General features: G+C 35.7%; 1 protein-coding gene across 2 annotated transcripts in view; it reads right to left on the bottom strand.

Annotated features, from left to right (window-relative positions):
• The window catches only part of Frmd3 (FERM domain containing 3), a 185,686-nt gene that overhangs the window by 7,108 nt on the left and 166,651 nt on the right, over positions 1–11,927 (bottom strand). Inside the window, exon 14 of one of the 2 annotated variants that reach the window (XM_005352660.2) lies at positions 7,985–8,437. In XM_005352660.2, the coding sequence (XP_005352717.1) occupies positions 7,985–8,437 (453 nt within the window). Of the gene's footprint in view, positions 1–6,723; positions 8,438–11,927 lie in introns of those variants that run through there. The other variant, XM_005352659.3, reaches the window with a different exon arrangement.

Raw genomic sequence — 11,927 nt, 5'->3', positions numbered from 1 at the left:
GGAGAGAGAGAGAACAAGAACTGAGCTTGTTCATGGGTTTTGGAAACATCAAAGCCCACCCCCAATGACACATTTCTTCTAACAAGGCCACACCTACTACAAGGCCACACCTTCTAATTATTTTAATCTTTTCGAATAGTTGTACCCCATTATGACTAAATATTCAAATATATGAGTCATTTTTGTTCAAAAAACCATAGGAAATCTTTTAAGATTTAGTTTTGTTTGAGGAGGTATTTGGGGTTGACCTTTGAGGTTTCAAATTTAGTGTCAGGTCCACTTTCTCTCTCTGTCTCTCTCCTCCCTCCCCCTCCCCACATGTGTCTGTATGTCCCAACTCATAGATAAAACATAAGCTCTCATCTACTGCTCTAGTACCATGCCTTCCTGTCTAATGACATACTCCCCACCGTGATCATGGTCAAGAACTGACCCTTTGAAATAGTTATCAAGCCACCAATAAAATGCTTTCTCTTATGGGTTGCCTTGGTCATAGTGTCTCTTCATAGAAATAAAAAAGTAACTAAGACATACATTCATAAAAATATTATTCTATAATTTTCCTTTTCTGTTGGAAAATTGTATTTAAGTATCAGAGATTAGAATGGCTCAATAAAAAGAGCTAGGAAATATTCCTTCTGTTCTTATTGTGTGGAATTATTTGAAAACCACTGCCATTAGGTCTTTGAATGTCTAGTGTAGATTCTATACTGACTGCATCTGGTCTTGAGCTTTTCTAGTTGGGAGACTTTTAATCACCACTTCTATTTTCCTAGGGGATTCCTGTTTAGTTAAATCACTGATTTCACGTTGATCTAACTTTTGTAGGTCAAATATATCACAAAATTTAAAATGTCTTTGACTTTTTGAATTTCACTAGTAAATGTTGCAATGTCTCACTTTTCATCTCTAAATTTATTAATTTGGATCTTTTCTCTCTATCTTTTGACTGATTGGGTGAAGGGTTTAATCTTGCTGCTTTCTTTTTTTCAATGAAGCACCTCTTTGTTTCATTGGTTTTTTGTATTGTTTTTGTTTGCTTATATGTTTCTATTTTTATTGGTTTTAGCCCTGAATTTGATTATTTCTTCCCATGTACTCTTTTTGGGTTTTATTTCTTTTTATTCTTATAGAGATTTTAGGTATGTGTTTGAATTACTAATATGAAATCTATCTATTATTATACTGTAGGGACATAGTGCTAAAAGCTTGTCTCTTAAAATTGTCTTTTTTGTGTCCCATATGTTTGGATTAATATAGTTTCATTTCCACTTAATTCTGTAACATTTTTGATTTCCTTTTAGGTTTCTATTTAGACATATTTTTCATTCAGTAGTGAGTTGCTCACTTGTTATAAGTTTGTATACTTTCTACTTTTTTGTTGTTTTTGATAGCTACCATTTAACCATTGTATCAGATAGGATGCAGGGTGTTATTTCAATTTTTTCATATTTGCTTAAATTTGATTTGTATCCTTACATGTGCTCAATTTTGGAGAAAGTTGTATGAGCTTCTGAGAAGCATGTATTTTCTTCAGATTTTGAGTGGAATGTTCTATAGCTGTATGCTACACCCATTTGCTTTATAATGTTATTTAACTCTTACATTTCTCTATTTATTTATATTTTTCTGGACAAACAGTTGGTCACAGTGGGGCATTGAAGGTACCCACTTTCACTGTGTGAGAGTTAATACGTGATTTTTTTTATCTGCAGTATGCTTCTTTATAAAAAAGGTACCTTTGTGTTTGATGCAGAAATGTTTAGAATTTCAATATCTTCTTGGTGAATTTTTTTCTTAAATTTAGTAACCTTCCCTATCTCTTTTTTTTAAATAAAAAAATAAGCTCATTTTTTTTTTGTATTCCAAACACCCCTATCTCTAACATTTGCACAGATACCACAGAAAATAATATTAATGTTCAACAATTGCAAGACTGGCTTAAAAGTATGATGGTTGGTCCATCCATGATTTCTCAGGCTTATTTCCACAGGATGGGAGCCCATCTGCTTCCTTTGATTTCAAGGGAAGAAAGCACCACAGGACAGGTCTCCTAATATTGTCCTGTGTACAACCTGCAGCTGATCCTTGCTCCAGGGGTGGAGAGATAGACTAGGTTACTGAGGATATCTGGGTGTCAGGGAACCAGGGACTGGGAGGTTGGCTGCTCCCATCTTGGCCCAGGCTCTTGTTTTTTTTTTGGTGGGGGGAATAGAATTTATATTTTCTTTTTTCCCCTATTTATTTTAATTATAGTTTAAATTTTATTTTGTCAGATATTCCAAAAGCTTTACCCATTTGTTTACTAGTTCCATGTGCTTGGAATATCCTTTTTCCATCCTTTATACCTAAGGTGATGTCTATCCTTGATGGTTAGGTGTGTTTCTTGCATGCAATAGAAAGATGAATACTGTCATCTAATCCACATCTTAATCTGTATCTTTTAATTGGGTACTTGAGACCATACTGAGAGTTATTAATAAACATTTTTTATTAATTCTTATTATTTTGTTGTTATGGTATGGACTTTGCCCCTCTCTTTTAATGTTCTGGGATTATTTTTTACTTGTGCCATCTTGAATGCAGTCAGCTTTAAGACAGAAGTTTTTCTTCTTTCCTTCTTTAGAGCTGTGTTGGTATACTGCTTAAATATGCTTTCACCAGGGAATGTTTTTCTTTGTCAGTTCAATTTTATAGTGTTTCTGGGGTTAGGAGTTTGGACTGTGGTGATCTGCTGTCTTTCGAAGTGTGCATAACATACATCTTGCCCTTCTGATGTTCAGGGTATCCACTAAAAAAATCAGATGCTATTCTAATGAGTCTTCCTTTATATGTTACATGGTCTTTTCCTCTTGCAGTGTTCAATACCCATTGATCTGTACATTTAGTGTTTTGAAGAATATGTATAATAGGGAATTTACTTTCTATTCTTGTCTATTAGCTGTTGTTTATGCTTCTATACTTCCATCACTTTCTTTAGATTGGAAAATTTCCTTTTATTATTCTGTTTAAAGTATTATTTATGGCTTTTACTTGGTTTTTTTCTCCTTTCTCCCATATCTATTATTTATAATTTTATTCTTTTCATAGTGTCATAGATTTTTCTGGATGTTTTATACTTGGATTTTTAAAAGAATTAAAATTTTCACCAGGTGGTGGTGATGTGCATCTTTAATCCCAGTACTCAGGAGGCAGAGGCATTCTTATCTCTGTGAGTTTGAAGCCTCCTGGTCTACAGAGAGAGCTGTAGGACACCCAGATCTACCCAGAAAAATCCTGTCTAGAAAACAACCAAATCAAAATATCAACATTTTTTTGACTGAACTGTTCATTTCTTCTACCCTTTTTTCAATTCCTAAAATGTTGTCTTCCAAGTTCTTTACTCTGTTGGTTAGGACTACCCCCCCCGCCCCCCCCCCGAGTTTCCTCTCCAGCTTTATTTCAGTTTGTGCTTTCTTCAGTGATTTTTTTTCATTCTTTCCCATTTCTGAAATAGTTCTAATTTTTTATTAAGCTATTTGTGTTCCATGGTTTTCATTAGGTCTTCTTCATAAAGAAGACCTATGTAAAATTGCTATTTTGAAGTCTCTGTCTTGTACTTTAGTTAAATTTCTTTCTCCAGGACATATTACAAATAAGGTTTCTGGCTTCTGGAGGATGCATATTGTCTTGATTGTTCATATTTTTTTTCTGGAACTCAGGCATCTGGAGTTATGACATTTGAAGTGATTTTCGTGTCTTGTTTTTGTTGTGTGGATGTTCTTTTCTTTGGTTGCTGTTGTCCAATCTAGATCCTAGCACATTGTGGTGGTATGATGTCCTTGATTCCTACCCTAGTGTGTTGGTTGTGGGGTTTTTGTTAGAGAGTCATTCTGAGTTTCCATGGGGAGTTCACAAAGGAATTAGTTGACTTGGACGGCATGGCTGAAGAGTGCAGCAGGAAGAACTAAGGCTAATTTGGACCTGGGTTTGCACCAAGTCCTAAAGGGACTGAAGTAGACTGGGGGGGGGGGGGGGCTGAGGTAGGAAGGAAGTGGCAAACTTAAAAGTACAGAGAGATCTGAATGAAGAACAGAAAAGAGAAAAAGTGTAATAGGAAGGAGAAAAAGTGTGGCCTTTAATCTGTTTGAGTTTAAAGATTTTTCAGACATCTATGGTGTTTCCGTGTCTCTGGTATAAACAAATTCTGTGTATCAGCAGGCAGTCACAAAGGAACAAAGACGGGTTAGAAGAAATGGCTGAAAAGGGCAGTGGAAAAGACTTAAGTGTTCCGTATAGCACAGTTCTGCACAAAACGACAGTCACAAGCATATACCTCTATTTAATACCACTAATTTGACCAATTATTTCTTTTAAACTGGAGTGCAGTTTTTGTGCTTATTTTTCTAGTTGGGCCTTAGTAACTTCAGTAGAATATTAGAAACTTTCCTTCATCACCTAGCACACATCCTCCTATAGTTTCTATCCATTACTTTACATAAAATAAAACTGATTGAAAAAATATTTTACCCCAGAGTATTTTATTAGAGATTCCTGCCACCATATTAACAGACAAACAATCTGGATGTTGACATAGAAATGCTAATTCCAGTATACAAAGATACAGCTCAATAACAGTGATATGCCCCCCATATCTTTTGTTACTTCAATGAAATTAACTCATGGTAAATTCTTCCCAGAACTATGTTCATAAATATTAGACAAACTACAAAATATACTGTAAATACTTAACACACATTATGCTTCAAGCTCAGAAATATATGATCCTTTTCCTACATCATTCTCATTATAGAGCTCATATTAGCACTAAAAACAACTGTGTATATATATTTACTTGCTCGCTCTCTCTCTCTCTCTCTCTCTCTCTCTCTCTCTCTCTCTCTCTCTCTTTCTGTGTATGTACACAAACCCACAAATGTACATAAGTACTTTCATGAAATAATCAAGTACTTAAGACTCTACATATCTTGATATCACAGTATCTGAGAAAGAAAGGAACAAAAGTATTACACAAATTCCTTACCTGGGGCAAAATTAGCACAAGTCAGTATGTATGAAAGGCATGTGGGTTATATCTATACAAACACATAAATACATATCTTTTATAAATACACATATACCAATGATACAGAATATTCAAATTCTCATGTACTTGCTTTGAACTCTCAATCTCATTATTCTATATACTGACTATTTTTTGAAGAATGTCTTTTTCATTTATCTAAAAAAACTGATTAAATCTTTCTACAATAAATGGATGTTTCTGAAAGGCTTTAATTCTGTACCAAATGAATAGCATTATGGGATTCCAGTGGTAGGCTTTATCATTATTGTTTTACTTTAGAAGTTCCTATTTTGTCTTTCCTTAAAAGAATTTCTACTCCACAATGAACTATTCCTCAAGAAAGGGTGATGCAAGCTGTAAATGCTAAAACTGCCTGCAGCTTGCTCCTTATTAATCTGCATGCATGTATTACATTTTATATCTGTCTCATTTTCTTTTTATATTTTATAATATAAACATGCTATCTCCATAATTTAAAAATATTATTTAACTTAAATATTATTTTTAAAAAAAGAAGGTCAGATGAGTTATCTTGGCCAGCACTTCAAAGACAATATGAAGCACAATTAAACAGGTGAGTAATTTTTTTTATCAAGTGCACTGGAGTTTTCCCATTCTAGAGTATATGATTTCAAAGTCATATAAAAGAAAAAGAAAAAAATTAAAATTCAGTCAAGATGCTGATCAGTAGCAAACTTTCAAAAATGTCTTAATGTCCAAGTCATAGAAAATATATTTTTATACCTGTATAAATCATGGATGCAATAGCAAGTATATATTATAATGTATTCGACTCAAAGTCCCAAGGCTGACTTTCAAGTTTACTTTCGAAATAATCATCTAATAAAGCACTCAGAGCTGCACTAAGTAAGTATGACTATAGTGTAGTATGTAGAGATTGTGTGTTCAATCCCTTTATAATCAAAGTAATGTGATATTTTTAACATAGGTAAAAATTATGTTGTAATCTCTATACTTCCTTGATTCTTACTCCTTGTACAGTGTTGGTAAGTGACCAGCAATGGAAAGCACCAGATGTTTTCTATCTTGGGTCAACTGATACGAAGATATTTATCATTTCTTTTGTCTGCTGTTCTCTTCCATTGTCTACTTTATCCAAACAGAATTGGTGTATCATCTGATGGTTCAGTGATGGAGGAAGGTCATTGTTAAGTAATAAAGAAACTGCTTGGCCTCATAGGTTAAAACATGGGTGGGAGGAGTAAACAGAACAGAATGCTGGGAGGAAGAGGAAGTGAGCTCAGAGACACCTTGCTCCCCTCTCCCTGGCAGATGCGATAGCTCTGCTCTCTGAGGCAGACACATGAAGCTCAGACCCAGGATGGACATAGGCTAGAATCTTTCCCGGTAAGACTGATGCTACACAGATTATTAGAGATGGGTTGATCGGGATATGAGAATTAGCCTGTAAGGGCTAGAGTTAATGGGCCAAGCAGTGTTTAAAAGAATACAGTGTCCGTGTAATTATTTTGAGGCATAAGCTAGCAGGCGGCTGGGGTGCTGGGGACGCAGCCCCACTGCTCCTAATACTACAGTTCACGTCATTGTTTCAATGGAAGCCTCAATTCTAAGAGTTTAGAAAGTAAAAAAAAAAATCCATAAAGGAGATCTCTCTCTGTCTCTCACTGTCTGTCTCTTACACACACACACACACACACACACACACACACACACACACACACACACACACACCTTGAAATTTCATCCAGACAATGAAAGCATGAGGGATCCCAAAAATTCACCTTAAAATTTCTCCACTTTTATTAACTAAACATGATTTTGTGAACCCAGAAAGTGAATGCGCAGCTCTTTACATTGAGTGCCATATATCACCATCACTTCTATAAAAGAAACCATAAGTTTATCACCTCTGGCCTAGCCGTCTCACCAGAACTCTTCTTTGCTACTTTCTATTTGTCAAACTCCTGCCTGCTTTCACATAGATTAGTAAACAATAAAGAATTAACTAGTGGATCTTTCACAATTTCACTATTGTAAGTAGCATCAATTTCTTTTAAAAACACTCTGCTTTCCCAGCTTAAATATATGGGCAAAATGCAAATGAAACTATAGGATTATCTTGTCTAAAACTTTGAAAACTGGACCCCACAATGTCAACTCAGGGTTCTCATTGCTCACATCTTCTAGTTCAATCATCTTTTTTTGAATGCTTACTATAGTTTTTTTTACTATCTTTTTACAAAGTCATATGCAGGTAATAAATTATGGGATTAGTTAGCCAAAAAATATCTTTAAAAAAATCAGGTGCGAAAACACTAAAAAATTCCATGTGCATTAGTTTTACAATATGTATACTTAAATAACTCCAGAAAGCTTTTTTTTTTTGCTAAAAATTTACCAAAATAGTTAGAACACATAAAAATATTTTTTTAAAAAAACTGAAAAAACCCCAGCATCAACTTATTTGTATAGGCATCAGTAGGAGGACATTATTTTCACCAAAGGTTATATTAAAAAGATTTTTACTAAAATTCTGATTCTGAACATTATAGCTCACAATAAACAGGAATACCTAACTCCAATGTACTATATATTATGGCATGATAAGGAGATTTTTCTTTTTTTGGTTACTTCAAGGCTGCCTTTCTGAAGGATAACTAAAAGAGTTATATTTGATTTAAATTTACTTAAGTTTAATTTCAAGGTTTGAGCATTTAGTTAAGAGAAAAAGCTAACCAAAACCTACTGAAAATGATACCACTACTATTGAAGATAGCCCTTAGTTTCATCAGATATGAACCTATGAAAAACCGAGCATACAGAGAAAGATGTCGACCTTCTCAGCCACCCACTCTTTCAGCGGACAGTAATATTCATAGTGAAACTGCTCAAACTCGGGTGTCTGACGGATTTCGCATAAGAAGGAGAGATCAATACCTGACTCCAAAAGGAGGAGGAGCAGGGGAAATACAAACAGCAGCAGTCCCAGGCCCACCACAAGGAGCCTGGAGAAACTCTTGACCAGGGGGTTGACCCAGATATGGCCAGTCAGGATGGAATAGCTCCATGACAAAGCTTGGCGAGCTTCCTTCAGCTCCTCCTCTTCAGCCATCAGAAAGGCATTCTCATCTGCTTCCAGTTCCTCAAATGAATCTGTGTCTTCTCTCTCTAACTCGAGCCTAGATGGACAGTCAAAGAGCATGTTGATTTCATCATCATCCACTGGGGTAGGGAGCAGGCTGGCACTGGGATTGTACGCTAGTTCAGAGATGGTCAAGGGGTCTTCCACTTTATCTTCCTCTTCACTCAGAGGATCTGCACACCGAGCTCCCTTCACTGGTGAGCTGACAGTCAGTGGCTCAGAAACATCTTCTTTTGGCAATGGGGCACCTAGTAAAAAACATTATTTTATAAAGTTTAAATTTCAGATTTGCTAGGTTACAAAAATCTGTAGGTAGAAACATGGAGAGTTCAAGGAATATGTTAGACTACTCAGTGGCATATTGATATTAGACAAAATCACATTAGTAAATTCTCAGCTCAACATGATAACCTAAAATAAACAACAATAATCAACATTTTGAAGTAATACAACAGTTAAGTATATTATTTGGTCTGAAAACCTTAAACTCAGTCAAGTCTTTAAGAAAAATAAGAAAACAATGTAGGAGTGTGTGAAAATTACAAATGACGTCTTCCAGAGTTTGATACTATAATATAATACAGGATTATATGAATTTACCTTACGGGAATAATTGAGTGATTATTTTGAAGTATTGATTTCTATTCTTTATTCCAAGCACACTTTTGATATGTCTGTTGTAATTATTGTATAATAACATTGTATAAGGTGAATATGTAATTCACATGTCCAAAATATGAAAAGCCCGAATATCCAGAAAATTTAAAGCAAATCAATGTTAAAGATTTCAGTTTATTTTTATAGATATCAGACATTGAGATTAGCAACACTCAAGCATTAAAGTGTTCTCAAATGTCCCAAAATAAGAAGGAAAAAAAAACTATGAAATCTGATATATTTTAGGTCCTTAAACAGTTGGCGTATAATAATCATCAATCTGTAATTGCAATCATGTGGTATCTAAAAACTTACACTTTCATTTTTATTTGGAAGAACAACTTTCCACATCATTTTTTTGTTAAAATAATAAATACACAGAACAAAGAAATAGTATTGAAAGCTGCAAGAGAAGATTGTTGTATATAAGGAGAGGCTCATCAGAATACCTGTGCGTTCTCAATAGAAACTAATATCCAGAAGGTTGTGCAGAACTCTCTGTATTGAGTTATCCCATGGGCATATTTGTGGGTGGGATTGTCTTAATTAAGTTAACTTATCTAGGAAGACCTAGCCCACTGTGGGTGGTACCATTCCCCAGGCAAGGGATCAGTGAACAGACATGAAGTTGAGCAAAAGTAAGCAAGTAGGGAGTATGTATACATTTCATTTACTTCTCTTGACTGTGGATATGATGTAATTTTTTGCTTTAGGCTTGTGACTTCCCCACAATAATAGACTATAACCTGAAACTATAAGATGAGATAAACCCTGTCTCCCCTAAATTTTCCTTTTCAGGATGATGTATCATAGTAGAAATGATAATAGAAAAATCTACAACTGAGAAAAATTTTAAGTGGTTAAAAAATATGCTCAAGATTTATATGTCTTTCACCTATATTTATTTTATTTTGTTTATTTATTTATTTATTTAGGTTTTTCGAGACAGGGTTTCTCTGTAGCTTTGGAGCCAGTCCTGGAACTAGCTCCTACAGACCAGGCTGGTCTTGAACTCATAGAGATCTGCTTGCCTCTGGCTCCTGAGTGCTGGGATTAAAGGCGTGCTCCACCACCGCCCAGCTGGCATATTTCTAAAATACTGATTGCAGAAGAAAAATTTTCCCTCGCAACATGAATGCATGAATTTTTCTACTTTACCTGGTAAATTACTGACAAACGATAATGTTGTAATTAAAATATTATTTTCTCTTTGCTGATGACACAAGAAATTGCACTCAAAACCACCATCTGAAATTCTGCATTGTTACACTTCATTGGAAGAATAAAAATGGTCAGTATTTCAAGAAAGAAATGCAGCAAATCCTATGGATTATTTATGGATGTGGTATGCCTTAATCCTGAAATTGCAGGTTTTCTTTCTGGCTTTTATTTGAGAAAGAAATTTGTCACTGTTTGGGCTTTTTCATTATAAATTTATCTAGCCAATTTCTATCTCTTGTTCTCATGCATGCCAGAAGGGAGGTCTGCTTTCTCATCATCTCTCATCCCCTCAATGTATCTGTGCCAGTAAACGCTGTGAAGATGTGAACAAAACTGAGACGTGCCTGGACATCTGATGGGCAGACCAGCTGAACTAACTCAATCACTTCCTCTGTGCCTTCATGTAGCAGAGCCTGATGAGGATAATCTATGGTACCACATTTCCTGGAATTCATTCCACTCCTGCTATACAGGCACACTGCCGTCTTTCTCTTAAGCTCTATGTATAACACACTTCGTTTGAAACCTTGTTCCCCATTGGTCTGTTAATTTCATTTTGTGTAAATGTATAAGCCAAGTATTTAGAGACACGGGCCTGAGATGGCTTTGATAGTCACTGATTTTCTGGGACCCAAACCTTCCCTTCCATAAGCTACAGCCAACCAGACGTGAAAAAGCCCCAGTCACTCTCGAGGAGAGTGACCAGAAGTGAAAAAGCACCAAGTTTTCCCCACATCATTGATGTGTTAGGCTAGGAACTTTAGTTTCTGAATTCAGAGGGTGAGTTCAGAAGCCAGTGCCCTATGTGCTCTCTGCTTTAAGTTCACCATTACCCCAGACACACATGTACGCATGCATGCACATACAATGCCCTCCACACTCATTTTCATCCTTACATACAGTTCTGTTTCTCTTTACATTTTCTTTTTATTTAAACCTCATTCTTCTTTTTCCCTTTCCACCTTTTGTGAGTCTAGGATGAACACCCTTCCTGCACCACTAACAATGGATTTGTTCCTAGAAAGAGAAGCATCAAGAAACAGCTGACAAAGGGAGCTGCACCTTGAGATGGCTGGACTATGTGACTCCATGGCAACCCAGCATTGCATCTGGAGCCATTTCATATATCCATCTGGAGCCAAACAATAAATTGATGTGGGCTGGACAACCCACCACCAGAAATGGGAAGGAGGCTTCTGAAGCTGTATCAAAACTACCTTACTATAGTGGACAGCTGCAATGCACTAAGTGCTAGCATGGCACTCTGGTTCCACAGGGTCCTAGTGTCTGCTCTTTGTTGAACACATTCAGGTTGGTTTTATTATTTGGCTGGGACACTGTTATTTCCGCTCTCAGAATTGCTCCACAGTTTTGTTTACTTTTCTTTTGCCACAAGGTGCTCTCTTTCCTCTTTGCTTTTGTTTTTACTTTCCAGTTGCTGTGACATGGATAGGGTCAAGGAAAAGAGCATCTGGATACCATCTCTTTCTGAGTTCATTCAGATATTTTTCCACCTATGTTCTGTATTTTCTAGATTATGGGTACTTAAATACAAGTTACCTGTGTAAACCAAAGTGTGTTTCTTTTAAATTAAGGGACTTTCCTTAAGTGAGAAATTAATTCTTAATACTATAATGTTTGCCTCTTACCTAGCCTGAGGAAAATAAAATGGACTAGCTGATTAAAATGTTCAAAACAGAGAGGTCCAGAGGAAATGTCAGAAGAGAATATTAAAAGTGCAACAGAGAAGATTCCCCACACCTTATATAATCATTAGAGATTGGCTTCTTTCCTAGCCATTCAAAATTCATTGTTTACTCAAGACATTTAATTTATGGTCGTTCCAGTATAAGCGTCAGA

The sequence above is a fragment of the Microtus ochrogaster genome, chromosome 10 (genome assembly GCF_000317375.1).
Source record: "Microtus ochrogaster isolate Prairie Vole_2 chromosome 10, MicOch1.0, whole genome shotgun sequence".
Taxonomy (NCBI): domain Eukaryota; kingdom Metazoa; phylum Chordata; class Mammalia; order Rodentia; family Cricetidae; genus Microtus; species Microtus ochrogaster.
The sequence above is the reverse complement of the archived record's forward strand: the minus strand, read 5'-3'. Positions and strand labels throughout refer to the sequence as shown.